General features: G+C 42.9%; 1 protein-coding gene across 4 annotated transcripts, besides 1 other annotated feature; it reads right to left on the minus strand.

Annotated features, from left to right (window-relative positions):
• Positions 1-13: 13 nt before the first annotated feature.
• HisT (Histamine transporter) lies at positions 14-25,460 on the minus strand. Of its 4 annotated transcripts, none has more exons than NM_001201944.2 (11): positions 25,354-25,460; positions 25,082-25,188; positions 10,693-10,993; positions 8,157-8,268; positions 7,871-7,973; positions 7,181-7,405; positions 2,965-3,106; positions 2,218-2,414; positions 2,014-2,138; positions 1,699-1,809; positions 14-1,577 (listed from the first exon to the last, which is right to left on the minus strand). In NM_001201944.2, the coding sequence occupies exons 3-11, from the start codon at positions 10,835-10,837 to the stop codon at positions 1,289-1,291; spliced, it is 1,449 nt and encodes a 482-aa protein (NP_001188873.1). In that variant the 5' UTR covers positions 10,838-10,993; positions 25,082-25,188; positions 25,354-25,460; the 3' UTR covers positions 14-1,288.
• Positions 13,221-18,353: a mobile genetic element.
• Positions 25,461-26,090: the final 630 nt, after the last annotated feature.

Below are 26,090 nucleotides of genomic sequence, written 5' to 3' on the forward strand. Positions count from 1 at the left end.
TAACGCCAATTGTACACTGATTATTTAATATAGTTTATTGAATACTTTTATACACGTAGTACACATTTACATTCACATATGTATATCGTTTTGCAAGAACTCGTGGCTAAGAAGAAATCGCTACGTGGCTTCCGCGTGTTAACTATCTTTTTATCTCTGACCATCCGGAATCTAACAACAAGTGAAAGTTAAAGCTTGCGTGTTATCACGACGCCGGCTGTTCTAGTGCCCATCTCGGCTTCGGCACCAGGTTTTCTGTACTGTGTAGGTGGTTCATGTCAGGTAGTCAGTGTGTCTGCTCCTTGGCCATCTCAATTGACTCTGGGTGGAAGATTGTAACTTCCTTGCGTTTGTCACTTGGCCTAAAGGTCGGCCTAAAGGCTATCTACAAAAGTGGATTACGCATTGCCGCCGGCGGAGTGTTCAGTGTGGGTTCCTCTAGTTCACAACACTATCAAATGTATAGATATATATTTCTCGTATAGGTATATATGTATGTATATATTTTGACTTGAATCTGCTGTTAGTTGTAAATCAACATCCAAAATATTACAGTTTGCCAGATATGCAGGATATACTTGTGCTTTGTACAACAGTAGCAGCGCCCTCGGTGGATCGGGTTTGGAATGCAATTATATATGTATATAAATTATGTACACTCTCTGTTGCAGAAGGCGGAAGGAGGGGGGAACATCAATCGAAGGCGAGAGCAGCGTAGCTACTGTTTGGTAATTCGGCATTCGCTGGATTCGGATACACTGCCTCAAACTGCTTTGGATACTCCGCTTAGCAATCAAACTGTCAACGTTCGCTAGAATATTAGGGCTATAATACTGGGCATATTTCCATATACGTAACATGTCTTGTCTTGACTAGTCTTGTCAGGACTTGTCTTGTCTTGTCTGTACTGTGTGGCTTGCCTGTGTTAGTTGGTGTTGCAGTGCAGTGGCAACGCAAAGATAAAGCTGAATTTCGATGCAAGTCTCGGGGCTGCTGAATTTGGATTCATCTAACCTAAGCACTAAACCGTAATCGGTGGCCAATATAAAATTGAAAAAATAATTGCCTAAGCTTACTCATATTCATATTCGTGTTCGTGTTTGTATTCGCATGTTGTGTGCGTGTCGTGTTCGTGTGTATGTTGCTATGCACCTTTAATGAACAGTTTAAAATTCAACACTTAAGGCTACAACGGAATGTACAGTAAACAACTAAATAAATTAAATAGTAAAACGATATGCGTGGAATACTATACATAAAAGACGGTCGCCGTGCCGGCCTGAGTTTCCTATGGATTGCCAGCCTGTCCGCTGGCCGGCACCTGGGCGTTCTGGCGCCTCAGATCCGACTGGGTGATGGCCGTGATAATGGTGCCCACAATCAGCATCACGGCCATGGTTATGTTGGCGGCTATGTCGCCGAACGTGGTGAACAGCTCCGAGTAGAAGAGCGTAAAGCATATGCCGAAGGTTTGCGCGGAGGCGTTCAGCAGTCCGGAGGAGGTGCCCTCCGGCTCCGGGAAGGTCAGCTCGGCGCCGAACTCGAAGCCCACCGGCAGGTAACCAGTCATAAAGAAGCTGTGAGAGGGATTGAGCCACAGGGAAAACATTTAAGATTTGATTGCATTCTACTGATATACATAGATTTATCTTCCAATAGGAAGACAGTAGCTAAACCAACTTGCTGGATTGGACTTACCCCAGCAGCGAGGCCGTCAGGTAGACCACCGCGATGTGCCCCGTGTCCAAGGTGAAGGTGAAGATCCACATGCCCACCATGGACAGCGCGTAGACCGCCAGCGTCGTTTCCCTGGATGGAATGGAGGTTAACCACATTGAGTACCGCTCATTAAGCATTGAGAGCCCCTCATTCAATTAATAACAAGTTGTGCAACTGCTGTGCTAAAACTTTCTCAAGCAGCCCATTTTCGACGGGGCCACATGGCGTATGCGTAATGAGTTTCGAACACGCTCGGAAAAGCCCTTGAAATCTGCTTGTGGCGGCTGTACTCACTTGAACTTGTGCGTCTTATCCAGCACAATGCCCGATACCACGGAGCCCAGCATCCCGGCTAGCACAATGCTGAGCCCAATACGTCCGGCGTCCACCTCGTGGCCGGGATAATACTTCAGCACCACCTGGAAACAGATCCCAGCAATAAGACCCCATTAGCAGCCGCTCATTAATCGAGTGGAAGTATGCGAAGTATGTTCGTACCGGATTGAGGAGCGTGGAAATGGCGTAAAAGACGCCCACATTGATGCCGTACGAGAGGAGCAGGAAGATGAAGTTCCGGTTGGTCATCAGGTTCTTCAGCGACTGCATGAAGCTGACTTGCTCCGCTTCGGAACTTTCCAAGAGCTGGGCTGCCTCCTGGGCGGCGGATGGCGGAGTGGGTGGTTTGTCCTGGAAAACTGCCAAAAGTAGACATTTATTATGGGATTATCACTTTTAATGCTTTCTGTTCAAACCTAATGGTTTATGGCATATGCATTTAGTTTGAAACTGTTAAAAATACGAAAGTTACACATATGCAAAGTTGTGTTTATGTATGTGAGAGTGATGAAGCTAAAGAGGATCATGGAAAGAGAGAATGCGCTCTATTACTGTTCTCTTGGTTAATGGCTCTCACATGCATGTTATCGAGTAATCGAAATTATTCGCTTGCGGGCAGCGAGAGAGTGCGGTTCAATCGGTTGCTTAAATAAAATAATTATTACAGTAAGAACAATAAAAGTGTTTCACTATTTGGTTGATGGGCTGGCTTATAATATACTCAAAAGTATTTTATTATATTAAATTCAATAAAAACATTGTATAAAAGATATGTTGTACATTTGATATGAACATTTTTAAAGATTAAACGAAAGGTGTAAAATATTTTGATGGCTCTTAAAGGCTATTTCGCATATTTATTGAAATGTACAATTGTGAAATTGATGTGAATTAAAGTCTCAAACTTACATATCACCATCAGGACGAGCAGGATAGAGGTGAGCCCGGCCACCAAATAGAACATCATCTGCAGATCACTGCCCACCGTCTCGAGATCCGGTGAATTGGGCACCAGCATGGGTGGCAGCACGAAGCCCACGGCCACGCCCAGCTGCAAGAAGAAAAGAGAGGGGCGGGTTGTTCGATAGTACGCAAGTTGCTCAAAGCGAAATCTGTTTCCGGTTCCGCCGCTGTCTCTGAATCCGCGTCTGTTTTTGCTCCGCTTCCGGACTTTCACTCAGCAACACACCCTCTCCCCCCCCCCCCCCCCCCGACACCGTGGACGTGTGTTACGACTATTCACGCTGCAACTGTGAAACTGATTTATGGTGGGCCTGGCCCGGATAGATGCATACTCCTGCTTCTCCTATGCCGGTTTCCCCACTAACTGCTCTCCTCAGTTGCTTCTCTGTTTTTGTTTTCGTCAAAGTTTGCGGCGCTGTTCCAGGACAAAAAATAGATGTATGTACACCCGGGTCAACAGAGACAGCTCCACTTTTTTCCGCACAAAAGTTGAGCTATGCAATTTTTAGTTGTTTTCCTTGATTTTTGTGCATGACCGACGACGGGGTATCATGTGGATTATGTAATGGACGGGAAAAGTAGCATTTTCCGTATCTCAAAATGTATGCTCGTAAATCGCTCAATCAGTTTGATGTAAATAAAAGCGTTTTTAATCACAAGAACCTTGAGCACAAACTACATGTATCTTTTCAGCAGTATACAATCGATTATAGGGTATCCTTCAGTCGAGCGCCCCAGGTGATAATGATATTTTATTAACCATTTTTTTCGGTGGCCATAAATCGGTTTTAGCGGCAGTGACGGTATTTAGGGCCCACTGACATTTGACAGTCGGGAAAATAAATTGGATTTACGGTCCAAGCACTTTTAGTGGCGTAAAATTAAAATCAAATGCGCTCGGAAGTGATGTTAAAGCACCAAGTGCATTTAATCCAGTCGCATATTGCATATTATTTAATTAGCAAAGGCCTTCGGCGTGTGTTTATATTTTAATTAAATTGAAACACCTCGCTTTTTGTGCAAAAATAATCACCTGAGTCCCGATTGTTCTCATTTAGGCAAACAAAAGAAAATGCCAGCCGGCCGAGCAGCTCAGCTCCGCACACACAATTCAACCCAGTGGAGCATTTCTTTTTGGCAATAGCTTTTGGTTTACCCACAACAAAGGAGAACCAATGGCGGTCAGGGGAGCGAACTCAATTCCCACTGACCTTCGCCACTATCGTGACCAAACAGACACCGAGCTGTCCGGAGCTGCAGGTGGTCCGTGATTCGGGATGGCCCCACCATTTAATGGAGCACGCAAACATAATCAGTTTTCCCTGTGCCATCTTTATTTAGCAGATTGCCGTTCCACTCCATGGACAAGGATCGAGATTATCGGAGTAAGCCGAATATTTCGCATTCATCTGGGTTTTCCCTGAAGAATTTCCCGCGGATTACGCAGCAGCGGCGGTGGGATTTTTCTTTGTGGAAACCCCTTTCAGGTAGAAAATCATGCGTTCCAAAATTGTATGTTTATAATTAAAATTGCCTGGCTATTCAAACGTTATGAGTGTGAAATATTTCCCACGAAATTCTTTCATATAACTCTGCTATGGAAATCCTTACGCGATAAATGTCAAGGATCCAGTTTGTTGAAACCGATAAATTTAAATAAATCCGCTTGATTCGGCAATGAAAATTGGATTGCTATATCCGACTGAAACAGAAATGTGATTTTGAAATACTTGGGCAAAGTGAGTCCGAGCAAATTCATAGAATTGCAGCCATTTGCATAAAAGTATTCCAGTGGTGGGTCATAAACCAGGCAGATGACAGAAGCTCATCTCCATCTCCAGCACCAGCTCCATCTCCATTGCCAATTCCCCGTCCGTTGTCCGTACCCTTTGTTCCGGCCATTTGGGCATTTACGAGGGAACGCAAAAGGACATTCGAGTGGGACCCTAGGCTGCAGTCTGAGCCCCCCTCAGGCATGGCATCGGGAGTAAATATTTGAGTCGGCTGGAGACGGATCGAACGTCTGAGCCTCGTTTTGAGGGTTGGAAGCTTCGCCAATCCGGCGGAATGTTCGCTGGCGGCCCTGGAGAACGTTATTCTCGACTTGGCGGCACAACTTGTTCCGGCCGTGTTTACATGGCCATCCGGAAAAAAAAGCAAACGTGGTGGTGGAGGATGAAAGAGGCGGCGGGATAAGAAACTGTGTTTGCTCAGCACTCTGGCAACAATGCTCCTCCGCCAAATCCGTTTCAGCTCGGCTCAGCCAGTCAGAAATCAGAGATTTGGGGGGTGGCGGGATGCTCCAAGAGCGTGTGGTGCGTCGTCCTTGCCAGATAAGGCTGCCAAGGCGATTGAGAGTGGGTGGTGGCCCGGTGGTGGCTGGGCGTTCGCTTTCAATGTCACACGGTATGTGGGCCACCTACGTGGCCCCACGCTGCGTTTTTTATGAAGGCTCTTTTTTTTTGGGCACAAGTTCGGCTTGGCATTTCGACAAGAGATTACCCGGACTGGCTTTAAGCCCTTCGCCTTCCGGCCCACTGTTCCACATCATCGCCCCATCCTCGTCCTCGTCCTCATCCCCATCCTCATCCTCATCCTCATCACATTGCCTCACAATGTCACATCCCATTGTGACTTCCTACCTGGGACAAACGGAAATTATAAGCCTTTTCATCTGCACTCGAGTGAAAGGCAAATATGACACACAGGTGCGTTTAGGATGCAATGTGTCTTGCCGGGATGTCAGTGGGTGCACACGTGGAAATGGAAGTGGAAGTGGAGGTGCAAGCCAGCTCTGGATATTTGAGCCCCATATTTGCACTTTCAGTCCTCCTGCCCGACGCGCTCGTAAATCAACATAAAGAGCAAACTGCTCCACATCCCATGTCAGCCGCCTTTTGCCCACATTCCTCCTCCTCCACTACCTCCACTTCCCCATTCCCAGGCATCTCTTCCGTCCTCCATCCCCCCGGTGGCATTGTCATTCATCACCGGCCCACCTGACACTGCTGCCTGATGGCTAAGCAAGCGACCTAATTGTTTTGCGGTGTTTAAGCCCATAACCTGTCGAAACCAAAAAGTGCAGCCAATCTGCATTGCTGTGGCATGTGCAACTATTTAGGGTATGCTACATATATCATTCAACAAATGGGTATTTTATATTGATCTTAAATTTAAATTCAATTGTATTTTTAGTCCATTTCTAGTAGATAAATGTATTTAAGACCTTCTTATTCTGCTACAAAACAACTAAATGTGCATTTGTAGTGAAACAAGCTAAATGCATCTAATGGCTTCAACTGCAAATTGTCCTTAATTTGGGGAAACAAGTAGATAAACCACTTTCCCCAAATACATTCCAAATTCGTTGATGGCTAATAAAAATTGTCAGTGGCTTTTAGAATTGCCTCATTCCCATTCTCATGCAGTTCGAAAGTCAAGAACTCAACTAGTCGGTTGGCCGCCATCTCGAGTTGTGCACTTGCAACCGCATAATGCATGTCACCCCACCTCAGCGCAGCCCGGCCCATTTCGTCCAGCCTCCTCCTCCTGCTGCTGCTGCTCCTCCAACGGCGACATTTCAATTGTCCAGCCCCATTGGAAGATGACGACGGTGAAGGTATTCGGGCAATCACTTAAGCTCGGGGAATTTCGGAGAGGTCATTTCGTTTGTTTGTCGCTGCTGAATAAATTGAACCTCTTGCCGCTGGCCAGAGATGCGGATGCAGTGCGCCAAATTGAATCCACTCAAAGAGCCTTCCGCATGCATTGCCCGCATTCGGGAGCCATTGAGGCGGAACGAGGCGTGGCACGGGACGACCCTGTCGTTGTCGCTTTTGTTTAACTTGTGCGCCAGTTCGGGTAACTCTTTTGGGCAATTTCATGATTGACTGGCCAGGATTCACAGGACACCCGGCTCGAAAATGTCCGAGCAAGCCACTTCCGCCGCTCCGGAAGTGGGCTAGGCCCACGTCCCAACTTGACCTTGCCCGACTTGCTGCATCAATCTAACGAAATGGGTCGGAGGCGGGCCACTGCCTTTTCTGTGTTAATGCAAATTCAACGGCTCACTAACTCACAAGACAATGTCGGAGCGGCGTACATGGCATTACAGTATCCCATTCACGACGACGGCCACGCGGCTTATGCTTGTTCCACTCACCTGGTTGCCAAAGACTCCCACGCTGGTGGCCGAGGACACCTGGTCCGGACCGAACCATACCGCAGCCAAGCGCGCGGGAAGCGACAGGATGCACACTTGGGCCAGGGCAACGATCGACTGGCCAATGAAGCTGACGTAGAAGAGCGACGGGTCCACCGAGAAGACCTTGATCCAGGCACCCACACAAGTGCCGACGATTCCAACTAGAGCGGTGATGCGAAGACCCTGTTGATGACAAGCACATGAAACAGTTGGTGCTATAAATAATGGCACGTGTCACTTTTAAGTGAGATGAAAAAGTTATAAAACATATAAAATAAGGCGTTATTTGATACTCTTTATCGGGATCACTGTTCAAGTCGCTCTGGCCATGTCCGCCTGCTTGTCCGTCCGTCCGTTCCTCTGTCCGTTTGAAAGTCTGTCCGTATGTCCGTATGTATTAACGTCAAGTTCTCGGGAACTATATAAGCTAGAAAGTTGGGATTAATCATGATTCGATTTTATTTTTCATTTTCTAACAGTGTGCCAAAAAAAAAGTTGAAATATCTCCTTCTTTTACCCACACTGGCCAAGTCATAAAGTAATAGTAATAATAATATATTGAATACTAATCATAGGTATCAATATGTACTTCTTAATTTAGTGGAAGTAATTATAAACTATTTCTCGCTCCACTGTCACTGTACTTACCACTTTATCCAAAAACCAACTGCCTGGGAATATGAGCGGTATGTACAGGATCATATAAATCATGGACGTCCAGTCCACCCACTTGTCGCTGATGCCATAGTAGCTGCAGGATAGGACAAAGCGGCGATTAGAAAGGGGAAATTTCTGTGGGCAAGAATGCACTTGAAGTTAATTTATGCAGCCCCAAAGTCAAGTTGTTTAATGAGCTTTTCGAAAACTTTTAACGAAATATGCGACGCGATGTTCCGGAACCGCACGATCCGCCCTCGCAGCCCCGTTCACTCACCGGGTTATTATGTTGTTGATGATGGTGTATTGTATCCACTGCATGGCATTCGAGGATGAGTAGAACACAAAGAGGATGAGCACCGCCCAGCGTCGGGCGTAGACTTTGTAGCCTAAGAAATAGAAAGTGGAAATTGAATGCCAGCCAGGTGAAAGCCACTTCAGAGTGCTCATGACGCGGCCCAAGGCTCCCCATTCCATCGCATCGCATCCGACCATCCTGCGGAGGAGGACCCCGTGTAGAGCTGCACCGGATTAACTGGATCAGGGGCCGGGATTACATATACTACTCACTACTTCTTCACTACTTCCACTCGCGCCTAAGGCCTTTTCCGAAGCTAATATCCATGCAAATGATGGCGCCCACCACCATCGCCCCATTATCGTAACAAGTTAATCCGCCCTTTCTGTTTGCCTAGTGACGTCGCGGCCTTGAGGGTTTTTCGGTACTTCTCTAAATTTCCAACTTAAAGGCCTCCAATGGCAATCTTGTTAGTCATACTAGCCAGCTTATGTCTCTAAATTTATATGGTATTATCATTATCCATAATAACGTTTGAAGTTATACAAAATTTCAATTTATTGAGTAATTTAAATAATTTTGTTTTGCTGCAATTATTTTGTTTTGAATATATATTTAATGTGTGATTCGTGAGCAAAATATCCTGAATAAGATGAAATTAGGCCCCATGAGGTTATCCTTTGGAAAAGGTTTCCTCGAAATTTGAAATTATTGGTCGACTTGTTTAAATAGCTTAATTATTTTCGATTCATGGACACCGTGATTTTCGCTAACGAGGTTCATTTAAGCAACTATTTTTGCTTTGACCTAAATCGAATTTGAATAAATTTCTGTTCAAATGGAGAGGAAATCCTTGGCTTTAAAGGCATTTTTGATTCGGCCATTTGTGGGAACGTTCAATTGTCCCAGGAGATCCTTATGATTAAAATGTTTGATTACAAATAGAACGGGTGTGATCTAAATGCACAGCTATTGAAATGCATTTAGTTTGCACCTCGTATTAAATGGCTATCACTATGGAATCGCGTGCATCGGATTGCTTATATATGTATGTAGTATATATGTAGGCTTTGGTTCTATTTTTAACCATCTTTCTCGTTCCAATTTGTGACAATTCACAGGCGACGTCACTAACTTTTCGGCTTGCATGGCATTGAAAGTACAAAACGCTTTGATGCCCTGCTTTATTTGTATTTTTCAGTTTTCAGTTAAAGCACGTGTATGCACAAACACAGCCAGGTACAATGGCCACACATATGTTTACAGTGCACAGGAAGAAAAATAGGGTATTACTATTAAAAAAATAATTATTTAAGATGGCCCAGTGATGTAATTAAAATATATAGATGAACTTCTTCAGGTTCACAGAAGAGTTACAAAGTTCGATTTTGTATAAAATACATTTGCTTATGTAGATCTTGTATTTTTAGTTCATAGTTAATCAAAGGTGAATCTTTTTTCTTGCAGTGCTTGCGGCTGGCCTGCTTTTAAGTGAATGTGCGGCTGTGGCTTTGGTTTTGGCAGGCTCGCCGAGTGCATTTGTGTGTGGTGGTTGTGTGGTGCCTGGATTGCATACTGCACCCGAATGCCAGCTCTTCGCACACCCACACTCTTACACACCCGCACCACGCACCCATACATCTATGCAGCCGCAACACAATCACAGACACGATACTATTGCCTACCTGGAGGCGCAGTTAGGCCAAACCGCTCGTTCGCGTCCGACATGCAAAGTGCAGGTGCACATTCAGCTGCAGCGGCAAGGCAACTGCGCGACTGTTCGGCTTGAAATGCCAACTAGGCGAGTGCTGTGTTGTAGTAAGCAATGGTGGCATTGCACCCACATCACCTGTCGCCAGTGAACGAGCGGACGGCAGGACTCACAGGATTGGGTTCGGATGGCAGTCGCTGGCATTCAAACGGTTGTCATAGCAAGTGTCGGATTCGAAAGTATCTAATATCTATTTGAAAAGCATGCCCAGAGATATTTTAAAGGATATGTGGTAAAGGTCAGATTCGAAAGTATCTAATATCTATTTGAAAAGCACGACTTCAATCGTTTCGCTTAAATATGATACCACACCTGTTGTGTTTTCGATTGGCAGGAAAATTGATTACATTTCGACGTTTTCAAGTGCTTTTCGATATCGAACTACTTTGATGCCCAACTATCTATACTTTGATTCCTAACTTTACTTTAGACTCGCAGATTTAACTTTTTCCACAACGCACTGTTGCTACCCCTAACAACTATTTCCAATACCATATCATATCAGTGTTTTTGATCTTTGAAATTTGGTATTGATAACTGACCTAGTTGTTAAGATTACTGTTCTATTTGGAGATACTCGTATCTTGGATACCAGTTTTGTTTGGTTTTTGAAGCATGCTTCTTCGTCAAATGAAAGTACATAAAGTGCAAGAATAGTATAATATCTCAAGTTAGGATAAAGATATGCTTTTCGGAGCCTTTCCATCAGAGTCTTTCTGGATAATGAGGATTATGATGACTCACCTTCGGCTGGGGGGTTATGGCCACCCGCCACCTTCAGCCCCTTGCCCTCCTTCTCCTTGGGCGTGATCATGTCTGTGGACTTGCTGGTGGCAATGAAGGTCTCGCTGTTCTCGCCAGCTCCACCCGCACTGTGCTTCAGGTCCATCTAGTGGGTGGGTGCTGGAAAGTGGTGCTACTCGCAGCTGGAACAGGTGGTGCGACGGACTGATCGGTGGTGCCGTTTAGTTGCTGGCTGGATATAACACTCTATTCCTTCGGGGCAGTCGTGGTTGCTTAAAACTGATATTCGAAAGCGGTTCTTCTGCAAGCAAGCAAATATCACAATAATCAATTGAGTTTTTTAATTCGGGCTTTATTCGGATATTAGTTAACCATTAGCTAACCAGCTCTGTGTGCCTAAAACATCCATGTACTTTGCGGTTAAAATAAGTAACTAACGTTGTGGTTTACAAACCATTTGAATTGAAATGATATTGCTAACGAGGCTATTGTGTGTTGGCCATGAACTTGAGTGCCTATCGAAAGACGGAGATATATGTATGTATATATATACATATATGTATCTACAAGGTGAGATTATTTTGAGCTAGAACAGCTGGTATTCAAATTCGTTTCAGTTGCCACCAAACGTGCTGTTCTACGCAAATAGTAAGCAGATGTGCGGCATACTAGTTCAGATTAAACTGCTTTAGTAAATGGGAAAATAAATGAGTAAATTGCAGTGTAATCTACAACCCTTCAGCCATAAATCATCTGCTCGTTTTTTGTCAACAATCTGTATATATTGGCTAATTTTATTGGTTAACCAGCTGTTAATAATAATAAGACAAGCTAGCAAAAAGCTTCATAAATTAAACAGTACGAATATTACACTTTGAATAATTCCCATTGGATTTCGGTAGCCTGATTCTGATTTCAGAACAAACCGAAATGCTGTGGTTTTGGGTAAACCCGATATTAATGTGCCTTAATTAGCTTGTTGACTGGTCTGATTACAAGCGAATTTCCATCTGCTGCTGCTGCTGCTTTTGTGACATCGCAAATTTGCTTTAATAAAGCCATTGAGTTGAATTTAAGCGCCCCCAATGCCACTTGTTGCTCTGCGCGGATTTCCGAGTCCGGATTTTCATGTTTTTTTATATTTTTTATTTTTTGTAGCTTCAGCTTAGTTTAAGCTTTAGCTTTGGATTTAGCAACGGATTTGGATTTGGCTATGGATTTGCATTTGACCTGGGGCCTTGGCAAATGCAATCTGCGCCAGTTGACTGACTTTGTGCGAGTGCGTCGCCAAATAAATTGAGTGGCTTGGAGTGGAATTGGAATGCCGGATTCCGGTTTCGGATTCCGATTGCATTTGGGTCACTATTTTGGGGGGGGGGGGGGGGGTTGGAGGGTGGCTTTGCTTTATATTGCGCTGAAAGTTTCACTGGCTCATTTGGCACGTGCATTTCGATAGCTTAATGCCATTAGCCGCCGCGAGATGAAACTGTTTTTCTTTCGCGAAAAACATGTCGTGCGCAAACAGTTTTTCCCCATTTCCTATCGTTTAATTAGATCGCTCGCTGATATGCCGGCCAATTGAATTTAAAATGCCTAATCACTGCATTTAATCAATTTGCAAATTAAGGTAGATTTTCCACGCCCATTAAGATTGAGTTTTACATTCGCACAACCAGCAGAGATAATAACCCACTGTCAAAGAACCCGATCTTCCCGTGCTTCACGGATCGCAATGAATCGCCAGAACACTTGAGATTGGCGTCATGGTCGCCGGTTGCCCGACCACAATCGGTTGCGGGGGTGTTTGGTCTTCGCCCAGATAAATACCCGTAAATGGAGTGGGGTGTTCGCTTTATTCGATGAGTGTTAAAACTGCGATAAGACGGATTCTAGACAGCGGCTACACAAAAAAAAAAAAAAAAAACAGCTCATTTATTAGGAAACATAAAATTGTGGGAGCTCACGGGTTTGAAGAAAATGTTACTTTGTCTGCATTTCATTGAATGGTTTAGTCAAGTCTTATTATCTTTGATAATTGTATTGTTTTTTTGTTTCGTTCGGTTTTGTAAATTTATTAATATTTTATATAAAATAATTTAAAAGCAAACATGCAATTGTGGGAGCTCACGGGTTTGATCAAAATGTTACTTTGAATGGTTTACTCAAGACTCATTATCGTTCATCATTGCATTGTTTTTATGTTTCGTTCTCTTGGAATTAAGATTTTAAATCAATGATGGTCATTTTTAAATAAGTTGAATTGAATATTGTACACGCTTTTTATAAAGTTGCATTGGCACAGTAACACAGATTTTTAAAATGGGTTTACAGAAACCTTTGAAGAGTCGTGCTTGGAATAATGTTGAAATTCAAGCGTATTGTTTATTGTGTAAAACACCTTGTTCGTATATCTTATATTTATATTAGATTATCGACTATGTGTGTCTAATTTAATTACTAAATATTTGAAATATTTACACTTCTTTCTGTCTTTGTAGCTCGCTACGAATGTCGCTGATTTATTATTATTATTATTATTATGATAGATAGAATAGTTTACAAAACTAGACTAACTTAGATAGTATAGCATTAGCTACGGGGCTTACAGCTATATTTATTTACAATGTTATTATATCTTAATTTAGTTAATATCTAATTTGGTAACTAATTGCTGGCTTGTTATGTACAAATGCCTGTTTTGTTTTTAGATTTTGTGGTATAATTTAGTTTTTTTGAGGAAAAGTATGAGTTTTTGTATGTTATCTGGATTGGGTTTGCTAAGAAGGTCTAGAGGGTTGGTGTTGTTAAATATATCTTGCTTGGTTTGTAGGAGGGATGGGCATGAGTTAAATATGTGGTTTAAAGAAATATCACCTTGGCAAAACGGGCAAGTTGGTATTGAATTGGGATTTAGGTAGTGTTGGTGGGTTATGTTTGTGTGTCCTAGTCGAAGTCGTATTATTTTTATTTGGTCGAGTCTGGTCCAATTTGGGTGGGATTGTTTAAGGTAATCGCATGGGTGTGAGGTGTTCGTGTTAATAGATTGGTACCATGGACTGCAGTTTATTATGTGTTCTTTCTGTTTTGTCGCAAGGTCGGCTTTAAGGTGTTTTTTTATATCTGTGGTATTTATGTTTGGGGTGAGGATAAGTGGCATACTGCTTGCTGATTTTGCAGCTTGATCGGCTAATTCATTTCCTTTTATTCCTGAATGGCCAGGAATCCACATTATTTTAATTTTAGGTGCGTGTTGCGTTATTAGCGATCGTATTCTGCTTGGGTAAAAGCTGTTATTATTTGTGTTTTGAATTGAATCTACTGCTGATAGGGAGTCGGAGCAGATAATAAATTTGCCTCTTCGGTTTTTAGTAAGTTCTATTGCTTCTAGGATGGCGATTGTTTCGGAGGTGAGGACGGATGAATATGGGGGCAGTATGCCGTATTTCAAGACGTCTGTCTCCGTTGTAATGGCGAATGATATTGTGTAATTAATTTTTGAACCGTCAGTGAATATGAAATTGTGTGTTTTGAGGTTATTCTTTGTGTGTTCGTATAATTTTCTGTATTGGTCTGGAGATGTTTGTTCTTTCTTATGGATTCTAAGTGACGTGTCTATTAGATTGGGGAGGGTCCATGGTGGTTTGTTTTTATGGAGTTTTATTGGTTTGTAGGGTAGATTAAGTTCTAGGCTAAGTTTGATTGTTCGGTCTATTGTTGATGTTTTTTTCTTATTAGCTTTTTTAGGCTTTAAGAACTTATGTATTGGTGTGTTTTTGGAGAGGATTAGGTTTTGGGATAGTTTGGCTATTTGAAGGTCTCGTTTCATTTCTAAGGGGGGAGTATTCGATTCGTAAAGTAAGTTATTTATTGGGGTAGAGCGATATGCGCCGAGAGCTAGACGGATAGCGGAGTTAAACGGTGTTTTTATTTTGTTTAAAATGCTTTTGGGAGCATGGCCGTACAGAAACAAACCATACTCTAGTTTGGCTATAATTGTTGCTTTTGCGACATTAAGTAGTGTATGCGTGTTGCAGTTAAATTTAAGACTAGATAGGCATTTTATTATATTTAGCTTGTTGTGTAGTTTGGGTAGAAGTAGGTTTATGTGTGTGTTCCATTTGTATTTGTTGTTTAAGGTTATTCCTAGAATTTTTAAGGACGTAACGCTAGGAATTTGGAAGTTGTTGCAGCTTATCTTGCATGTGCAGTGACGTTTTCTGCATATGTGGAGGTGTTGACATTTGGATAGGGAAAGCGATGCCCCTGAGTAGGAGCACCAATTTTCTATATCGTCGAATAGATTGTCTAAGTTGAAATTTGTATTTGTGTTTTTGTTGAAATTTATTATAAGGAAGAAGTCGTCGGCATATGCGTTGAATTTAATTTCTTTATGTAGGGATATGATGTTGGATAATTTGTTGAATGCTATGAGGAAAAGTATTACGGATATGGGTGAACCTTGGGGGATTCCGTTGAATAGGGGTAACGGGCTTGATGTATGCGGACCGACGCGGACAGTTATTTTTCTGTTGCTCATGAAGTTTTTAATGTATTTTATTATTTTGGGACCCGTTTTCCATTCCTGCAATTGCTGGATTATGGAGTGCACACCTACTCGATCGAAGGCTCTTGAAAAATCAAGAGTGACGAGGGAGGTGTGCATTTTTGACTTCGTTATGAGATAGTCTACATAGAGTAGACAGTCCGAAGTCGATTTGCCTTTTTTGAACCCGAATTGTTTGTCGTTAATTAGGTTGTTGTATGTCACTAGCCACCAGAGTCTTTTCGCAATTATTTTATCAAGTATCTTTGCTATACAGCAGTTGAGGGAGATGGGTCGGTATGAGGAAGTTTTCGTTTTGTCGGTGTTTGGCTTAAGGATTGGGATGATTAGGCTTGTTTTGTAGGCTTGAGGTATGTGGCTATTGAATATTTCATTAAATAGTTTCGTTATTCGGTTTTTTGTTGTGTGGGAGCTATTTTTGATCATTTGATACGAGATTCTATTTAGTCCTGGAGCACATCCTTTTAATGTTTGTAGTGCTGAGCTAAGTTCTAGATACGTTATGTTCTCTTCTATGGTTTGGGCTATTGGAGAGGGGGTGTAGAGATGTATGTTATTTCTATATTTATTGTTCCGGAACTCCTCTGAAAAGTTCCAGTCGCCGGAGAGGTCAGAGAAATGTTGTGCGAATATGTTAGCAATTTCGTTGCTAGCCAATGTAGTCTCGTTATTTACTGGGTTTGTGATGGCATGAATTTGTTTTGCTGGGTTAAGTCCGCAGAAGCGTCTTATATTGGCCCATATTTTGGATGAGGGAGTAGTGGGATGGATGGTTGAGGTGAAAGAGCTGGAAGCTTCTTTTTTCCTCTTTTTTAGTTCGTATCTAAATATTGCGTTTTTGCGTCTATAGTCTAGAATGTTGTCAACAGTAATTGTGCGGTTTAATTTTTTCCAGGCAAGTTGTTTTTCTTTACGTAATTGGTCGAGGTGTTTATTCCACCATGGAACCCTGTATGGATGTGTGTTAGGTGAGGTTTGTGGGATGGAGAGGTTTGCGCTATAAAGGATGATTCTATTGATTAGAGCGGCTTCTTTGTTTACGTTGTGGGAGGTGGGGTATTTCTTGTTGGTTTGGTGGGTAAGAGCGTTGAACTGTTCCCAGTTGGCTTCTTTGAGTTTAAAAAAGGGTCTGTAGAATTTTTGTGGATTGGTTGTTGGGAATAGTGTTGTGATAATAGGGAAATGGTCGCTACCGTGAAGATCGTTTAGTATTTTCCACTTGGCGTGGGGGGCTAGGATTGGAGAGCAGAGTGTGAGGTCTATGTGTGTGTATGTATTGTGTGTTGAAAAGTGTGTGGGAGATTTGTCGTTTAACAGGATAAGGTGCATGTTGTCAATGAATCTATGAGTTATTTTTCCTCGTTTATTTGTTGTTGGGGAGCCCCAGGATGGGTGCCATCCATTAAAATCTCCCGTAATTAGAGAGGGTGTTTGTTGTATGTTAAATGTGTTATGGAGTGTCTGGTTAGTTATGTTTTTGGTCGGAGAAATGTATGTGGAAAATATGTTTAATTTAAGTTTAGATTCTATATTTATGGCTATTGCTTCTATATCGATTGTTATGTTGAGGACAGTGTGTTGTATTGACTTATGCACTAGTAGTGCTACGCCCCCAAATCTGTTGGTGGCAATATTTGTTAATAGTTTGTAGTTTATTGGGGTTGGAATGTTATTAGTGTATTGTATATGGGTTTCTTGGAGGGAAATTATGTGGGGGGAGTATTTTTTGATTAGAATAAGGAGATGGCTGTAGTTGTTTAGATATCCTTTTAGATTCCATTGGATTATAGTTAGGGACATTTGTGAGAAAATTAAAGCTTATAACTTACTTAAAGGTAGTGTTAACGGTTAGGGTTTTGTGTAGAGTTCTATATGGATTCGCTGTCGCTGTTGTTAGTGTGCTTGTTTTTGTGGGCTTTGGCCTTTAGTTTTGATGCTTTAAGGTTTATGGATAGGTTATTGGATTTATCTTTAGGGAAGATTTTTATTTTTAGGTCTTCTGTGAGTTGTGATGAGTATGCCGTAGATGGTTTTCTGGTAGGTGTGTAGTCGGTATCCATGTCTTCTAGTTTGTCGTAGCTGTGGTGGTGGTGGTGTTGGTGTGGTTGGTTGGATAGTAAGGTTGTTTTGGCTGGTTCAGTTGTTGGTGTCTTAGCTGAAGTGTTTTGTGCTGCTGATTTGGGTGTGTGGTGCGGATTTTGTTGTTGTGATTGGGTTGTGTTTGTGTGAATATTAGGTGATGGAGTGTTTGTTGTCCTCTGGGTTGTGCCGTTTGTAAGTGTTTTGGCGTAGGTGTTTTTCGTTTGGAAGCCGTGACGTTCGAAATATATGTGTTGGGCCGTTTTATGGTCAACTTTTTGTGTGGTTTTAATTGCTGTTAATTCCTGGTTTTTTATGAACGTAGGGCATTTGCGGTCAATTGGGCTGTGTTGATGGTCAAGTTCTGGGTTATTTCGGCAATTTAAGCAGTTTTTTTCGTTTGTGCATTTTTCTCCGTCGTTTGTGTGTTTTGTTTCAGAGCAATTGATGCAAGTTTCTACACTTTTGCATATGGGTGTTGGATGACCGAAGCGGAGGCATTTTTTGCATCGAAGTGGGAGTGGGATATAGTCTCGTACTCGGACTGTTTCGTACCCGATTCGTACTATCTCGGGGAGCTTATGCGATTCAAAGGTTATAATTATGAGTCCAGTTTCAACTAATGTGATGTTGTTGGTGTCGGAGTTAGAGTTGGGGTTTTGCCGTTTCATTATTTTTTTAACTTCAGATACTTTTTGTGGTTTTAGTTCTTGTAGAATTGTGTCTTCGTCGATGTGTCTAAGGTCGTTACAGTAAATAACTCCCTTAGAGAAGTTTAATGTTTTATGTTCACTTGCTGTTACATCCTCATCTGCAATTTTTGTTAGTTTTAGGAGTTTTCTGGCTTGTAATTCATTTTTGGTTTTTATTAGCAGGTTGCCGTCTCTTGTACGTTTGCATCCCTCAACTTCTCCTCCACAGGCAAAGTCCACCGATTTTTTTATGATGAATGGTGAAGTTCTTTCGAAAGAGTTGTTGTCATTTCTTTTAATAATTATAAATTTAGGTTCGCCTAATTTCGCTGATTTACTAATCACTTCTCCACGCACTTGACCTTTTTATTGGTCACTTTCGACTTTAACACCATTTCGATCATTCTAAAATCGCTTTTGTATTAGTTATTTCGCTCAGTGCAGCTGGCAATGCAGCGCTTCCGAATCACCACAAATAACTTCCCGAATTGGCTGGCAACGGAAATTGACTTTCAACCGCGCATACATATTTACATATGTACATATGTAATATGTATGTATATGTGTACATATGAGGGGGATTTCCACGTGTCCCAAACCGATGACCATGCCCTAATGGTGGGTCGGTGCCCGCTTGTAACCACACTGTACCCACTTGGACACTTTGGTTCGGCACGTTCTTCTTCTTTTGTCCGGATCCGAGCAGCTGATGGCGGTGGCGTTGGTGGCGGTGCTGTTCCGCCGGAGAGAAGACTACGGTACGGAGCACGCAATCGCGAACGGACAAAGTGGTACTGAAACTGATTTCGAAACGCTCGACGCTCCGCTCCGCTTAAGAGCGCGAATGTTGATGTGCAAAACGCTACGCTTTCGGTTCGTTCGCCAACAGCTGATTCTCGAGTTCGCCAAGTCGACGATGATGATGATGATGATGATGACAAAGTAAGCCAAACAGCCGTGTCTCGTCGAGTGCCCTGCGCTTCAGCTCCAAAGGCGCGGAGTGATAAATGATTGCGAACTGGTTAAGAGCCGCGACTCGCCAGGCGTTTGATTGTTTTACGAGTGCCGTGCCTCGCCAGACGAGCAGGGCATTCGGCATTCGGGGTTTATTGCTGTTTTCCTTTCGAATTATCGCCGCCGAGTCTAGTGACACATTCGGAACACCACCACGTTTTGCCAGACCTGAGCTGTAAATCCGGAGTGAAGAGAGGGTAACCGACTTTTGGCGGGCACTGTGGGATCTGCGTCTGGGCCGGGCGCACGGACACTCATTTCTGGCATCGCCTTCGCATCGAAAACAAGTCCAGCTGTTGTGAATCAGCGCAGCACAGGGAACACACGCTATATGAAACAGACCTTTAAACAGGTGGCCTTCCTTCCTAAGCGGAACTTTCTCACCATTTTAGTTTCTTACTACCATAACTTGCCAGTATAATAAAGGTAGTTAAAATATTAAAATATCTAGTTGAAATAATTGATTAGAAACAAAATCTAAGTTTGGGAAAACAAATAAGCCCATTTATTTTAATCAATTATGTAGTTATATTTGAACATAATCATTTTGAATATATTATGGACAAGATTAGAAGTTTAAATATTTATAAAAAAAAGATGTTAACAAAAGGAAGTTATTACAAATACCGCCTAAGCTAAAGGGTATTAAGAGTGCGGCTTAAATATGCAGAAAGGCCAGAAAACACTCCGTGGACAAACCGTAGAAAATTAATTATGCGTGAATGGCAAATGCTCCGCTTAGCAGTTCACTTTACCGCTGTCCCCACTGTACCTGGCCCACAATTGCATTTGCAAAGCATTTTAAATTTTCTGTTATTCGTTGGCGCACACCCCCCGCCCCACCACCCCCCTCCCTCGCGTTCTCTTTGCGACTGAAGCACGTGGATTTCTGGCTTCCCCCCACTATTTACATATGTATGCACCTCTCTTCTTCCGGGCGACAGGTCTCTATATATTTTTCACTTTGCTCTTGTTGTGGCCTTTATTGAATAATTTGCCTGCGGGAACTTCCACTTCCCACTAACCACATCCCCGTTCCATCCCTCTCACCATTCTGGTCTCGGAGTCCGGGCGACGGAGACCAGCGGATCCGACGCAGCGTGGTAGCGACGCCATCGCCGTGGTTGGGGGTCATTATTCGATTAAGGCAAATTATTATGTTTTATTATTTATAATGCAAATATCAGCACAGACACCGGCCGCGCGGTGGGCAGAGATTCGCCGTGGGGGTGGCCTGGATGTCGCCCGTGCATTTGTTTCGAGTGGCTATTATCAGGCCGTGCAATGGGAGAAAAAACCAATGACTGTGACATATATTCAATGTTTTCAAAAAAAAAAACTGCAACTAATGCTTTTGTATACCTTCGGCATTTCTTTGGAAGTTTCAAAGACTGTTAAGGAATCATTATTATAAATTAGCCTTATAATTGAGAGCATTTGAAATATAAATGCTTTAAATCTCTTTTGGAATCCTTTCAGTGAATATTATTTTTCTGTGTCTCATAAATTAATTACATATACTTAATCATGTTCAAAGTTCCCTTATCGATTAGTAGGAAAAGGCATAAATAACTACAATTATGTTTAAGTGTTTTTAAAGACATATCACAAGCGTAATCTCTTACGAAATAGAAAATAGTAGCTCTATTGATTAAACTAAAACTACAAATTAAAAATAAATTTTTTGTAGTGCCCCGTTCGAATTTCGGACTTATCACCGATACGTACTTTGTGTCACCCGACTGTGCGAATATTTTGCGCGCTCCCATCAGTTTCTTCAACTCATTCGCTGATAATAAGCTCGTAAGTCAAGTGCTGATAAAAATTTAACGAGATATTAGTGCGATTAGTTCATTAGGGGGGGAATTACTATTATTGACCTATTGCAACCGCCTCTCGGTTCGTAAATCGTAAGTCCCGTTGATCGGATGATTTCCACCGATTTCCCTGTCACGTGAAGTGGTCACGATTCATTGCCTTCACGACCTTACGAGTATGGTAAACCTTTGAGGGTTTTGACCCAACCAGTCGGAGTAGAAACTAACATTGTTTACTAAGAGCCTTTAATGGAGAAATCTTCATCGGGCATTAAAGCTGTAATTTATTTACCTACTCTCTAAATAAACTACATCTCCGATGCAAAAATTCAAATCACATTGTACTTATAATGTATCTACTATAGTATACAAAAAGTGGGTTTTGCTTTATCTAACTAGGTCTGATTTGCTTAAAATGTAGTTGGCTTGTACTTGGATTACCAAGGATACAAGGACAGCAAACATGACCATATCCTGTACTTATTCAAAACAGAAGAGAGAAAACGTATCTGCTAACGGGCTAACAAGTTCTTTCAATTCCACGTAGAGCTTAAGTCAATCTATTATTCCAGCAACAAAGTGAATGATATGGCCAACGTAGGAACGTAGGAGTCCACGTGGGATTCCCCACCGCCCAGCTGGTCGACGTTTAGCCAGTGGCACCTGGTTGCTGGGAGAAGGCGCGATTGCGAGCCACGCTCTTTGGCGGAATCAACAACCGTATACGCTACTAATGGATTCTCACTGTGCCACCCGCCCGTAATCCTTTTAAGCCCCGCCCGTCACCTAACCCACTGGCAACCACCCATCCAGCTGGATCCACCAGTTCCTCCCTGTTCCACCCACTTAGCCACTTGAGAAGTGTGCAAAGCTGCGCCCGAGGGGCGATTGCAACGTTCCTCATGCGTCTGGCTGGAAACAATTGCATTCGAGTTCCGCCGGCTTTTGTCTTGATTTCACTTCAGTTGGCCAGCTGAATTCGAAATGCAATTTGTCGCTGACAAGTGGCCGGCGGACACAATGAATCGCAAATTCCAGCGCAATCCTCGCGCCAATTAGGCAACGGATCCAGGGAAAGGGAAATATTTATGCATCCAATTTGAGCGTTGGCATCCCACACCTTTGGGCCATTTGTGGCCGAGCTCGTCTAATGCCGGGCTCCAAATCATAAGCATCATAATCAACGGGGAGGAGGATTGCGTTTTCACGCTTCCTCGGAGCGGAAGTGACAGGAAGAATCATGGCCCAATATTAAGGGTCCACAGTGAAGGCTCCTCTAAATCAAACTTGGGTTCAGCTGTTTCGTTTTCTGTTGTGGGAGATTTAAATGCTAGCCTTAGTCATTTTCGAAATATTTCAATGTGTAGTAGAGCATGCCATAAAAATTACAAAAATATATATCATTTATTTTAAAACTTCGTCTTTGAATTTCATTCAGATCCATTTACATTTTTGTGCTTTAATATTTTCCTTTGAAACAACTTGCCATTTTCCCTAAAAGTTAACATTAATTTCGATTAGTGCCTGCTCTGCCGTTTAGTTCATTCAAGTTTGGGGACTCTAACGACTTGGGAGGCCTGACTGTATTGGTATGTGTGCTCGCTTTGAGGAGTTGGTGGTATCCTGGTATCCTGGAATCCTGGCGCTTTGTGCTCATTAATGACCCTCGCGAGGCGGCACCACAGCATTTGTCAGGCGCACTTAATCCTCGGCAAATCGCGTAATTATGTACGTGCACAACGGCAGCGCCTAACGGCGATATAATTTCCGCAACATTTATTTATTAATTAAAAAATTTGCCCATTGACGACGGGGCTTAGGGGTAATCTAGATAAATTACCATAAATTGTATTTTATAGTCCGAGTTCTGTGCAAATCACAAAGAGAATGAATGACGCGCTTTTGGTTTGCGAGCAGCAAACAAAACACTGAGAATACCGAAAATTTGTAGCATACTTTCCAGCGCGCTGCGATTTTGCCATTATCAGGCGAAAAGTTTCGGCCGCAGCAGCAGTTGCTATACCCTTTTTTTATGCCCCAACCAACCACCACATGCTGTGGCTGGTCCTTTTTCCGATTGGAGATTGCAGAGATTGGAGAATGGGTTCTAGTTGCGGCCCAATTATGCAATTCTCGGCTGCCTTCTGCGATTAGTGTGCAGTTTTGCTCGACTTTCGCTCACTGCGGCCAGATGCGTTTTTAATTGCATCAAAGAGGACTTCCGCTCCTGGACAGCCCGGCCTTGTCAGCTTCCTAATTGGACATTTGTAATTAACTTCGCTAGCAGTCTCTGGCTTTCTCACTTTTTGTTCCGCACTTGGCTCATTTCTCACCCTGCAGTTGGCATTTAATGCAGTTGACTCTTTTCCACCGTTTTTTTTTTTCTGGCTTATTTATGTATCGCTCGTTAGTTTTCGGCGGACGCTTATTTATCGGCTGCCCCGGGGAGGTGGACAAGGTCGGATTTAGTTTACCCAAGTCCAGACCACCACCACACCCGCCTGACAAATGGCTGGCAACAAAGGGGCTTAATTGCCTGGGCGAATGTCTCCGGTTTGTCATAATTAACCCAGCTCGAGTGCACTGCAAATGCATTCACTGGCCAAATGGCGACTTTCGAATTCATTTGTGCTGCCCGCAGGAAGTGGCCTACTTTCCGCCCCATTGGAATCAATAATTTTCTTGGGCGCCCTGCTGCCCATTAAAGTTGCATGTCTTCGGCTGTGGCGCAGCACTCGAGCACTCAATTACGTGTTGAAAACTCGTCTGCCACCCACCAGTTTACCTTAGTTCCATTTTGTTAAGTTCTATTTTGAGGAACGTCCTTGAAAGGTGGCAATTGACCTATGCGATAAATAGTTTGCGGCTGGCTAGGGAAACTGATAAGTGCACTTTGTTATGTCTGGCAGTTGAAAGTCGAGTTGTTAAATATTGTTGATAAATATGCGAATAGCTTTATAAAGTGGATTTCTATCCATCATGTAGTTAACAATGGGAAATTTCAAGCCAGCAAGTATTATGAGCATTTACAAGTAAGTTTATAGGAAACAATAACTTTACAATATCACAATGTCCTAATTTGTTTACGATTAAAGCTAGGGAATTTAATTACCCGGATACCTACTTTTAAAGAGCACGGTTGTACGTAAAGGAACTTTAGCGAATGGTGAACTTTAAACTTATTCAAATAGCTTGGGAAATTATAAGGAATTTATAAACAAACTTGGTGCAGAAGTTTGCGAATAAAAGCCACTAAATAAATGTATTCTATATTCTATTCTAGAGTATAGCCACTTTTGATAAGGACTGAATTAAGATGTCAGTGCATTATTTAAATAGAGCTCAACAATAAACATTACTTGAGCATTGAACGAGGCAATAACTTGTATCTGAATGCAGCAGTTTGCTCGAAGTTGTCCTGTCCGTCACAGGTGAGAATAGATGGCCCTGGGCAAAGTGGCTATTAAAGCTGAAGCCGTAATGAGCTTAAGCATTCAATGCTTTCGGTTCTGGGGCAGCGGTGTACATGTGTGCGTGGCCGTGTGCTTGTGAGAGTGCTTCAGTTCAAAAACCTCCAAACATTACGTCACAAGCTCGAATCCACACAGACACACAGACGGGGAGGCAGTGGCACACATTGAAAAGTGCTGCGGGCCAGACACCAACACACCGACACGTTGGTGTGGCGTGGCATGGCATTCATGCTGCTTTCGTACATCCTTGCTGAGCCGGAGCTTTGGACAGGGGCAGCTGGTTGTGTGGGTTAAGAGCGGGAACAGGGGTTAAGGATGATGCCTCTGCGTCTGTGTTTTGCAATTGTCTAGCTCTGCTCTACTGGGGTTGGCTCGGCTGGCCAACGTGGTAAGTAGAAAAATGTGAAGACACCTGGACCCGGATCTGGGCAACATTTCTGTCTGTTGTTCCTTGTTCGTTTTTTGCTCTTGCTGGCGGAAAAATCAATTTATGGATTTTAGTTTCGTTCACATTTGTTTTTATTTGCCTCAGTCCCAGCCGCATCTCTCTTTGACACGTTCGCGCCTCTCAAGTCTTTCACTGCGTCTGGCAGCTTGTTGATGCCACGGCGAATCGGAAGCCTTCAAACGTAAGGCGCTCGGGCGCCAATGCACCACCACACACCACTCATCATCACTCACAACTCGCAATTACAGCAATTTCTTTTAATTGCAATCAAATGAGACGAAAACGCTTGTCGCATTACTTACCCTTTGCCAGTTCACCTTTCTCCGCGCTTTTCACTCTACCTTGGCAGGATGCAGGATATAGCCGGATATCTTCGGTTGGCGCGCCAAAATGAGTTTAAGTCGTTCAGCTGCAATTGTGCGTTTGCGTTTGTGATTGCGTTTGTGTTTGCGTTAGTGAATGGGACAGAAGGCGAAACGGAATTAATTTATTAGAAGGGGTTGGGTACAACTGGTACAATTCACGGCACTGTCAACCCACTTTCGCCTCGAGCTAAACTTGGAACCACACGTACTTGGGCACTTTTGAATGTTTGCTCTGCACTGCAAAAGTTGCTGCTGCTGCCTCGGCCTTTGCTTCTCTAAGGACCAACACACTGGGGAGGAATCGCTGAACAGGACTACTGGAATCCTATTGCCTCGGTCCCTTTTATACGCCATGCGCTTGCGATCCACTCGCAGCAATCAGCTGGCGCGGATGCTGTGGATGCTGGTGGCTCTCCGAGATTCTCATTGCGCAGGTACAAACAAGAAGCGGTTGCAGGCAACTGACCGCGGCATAATTAATATTTAGTGGTAATTTCGGTAACTAATGGAATTAGGTTTTCAATAATAAGCCCTCCTTTAATCAGGGTAAACACCAGCTGCCGCCTGAAAGTCTGCAACGTTTTCCTTCTGCAGTTGCTGCTGAATTAGGGTGGACCTTGTTCAGGAGCGGGAAGTTCAGCCAGCCACTTGTTGCTGTTCCAAAGTTTGCGAGTCAGATTTGAAGTAAAGTTTACTAAGCTTTTACAGAATCATACGAATTTATTAGTATGCACTTTTGCTGATTATTTCGAGTAGTTGGTAAAGTGTGTATGAATATTTTATTTATTTTAAATGATTCCTTTACTATTACCTTACCTTACTATTACATTACTACAATATAAAATGTCAAGAATCTGAAGTTACGAATTCGTAGCCATTAACCTCCTCTAATTTTTTAGCCAATTTTATTTAGTGAAAACTAAAATTGTATTTATCGTCGTATCCA

The sequence above is a fragment of the Drosophila melanogaster genome, chromosome 2R (assembly GCF_000001215.4).
Source record: "Drosophila melanogaster chromosome 2R".
Taxonomy (NCBI): domain Eukaryota; kingdom Metazoa; phylum Arthropoda; class Insecta; order Diptera; family Drosophilidae; genus Drosophila; species Drosophila melanogaster.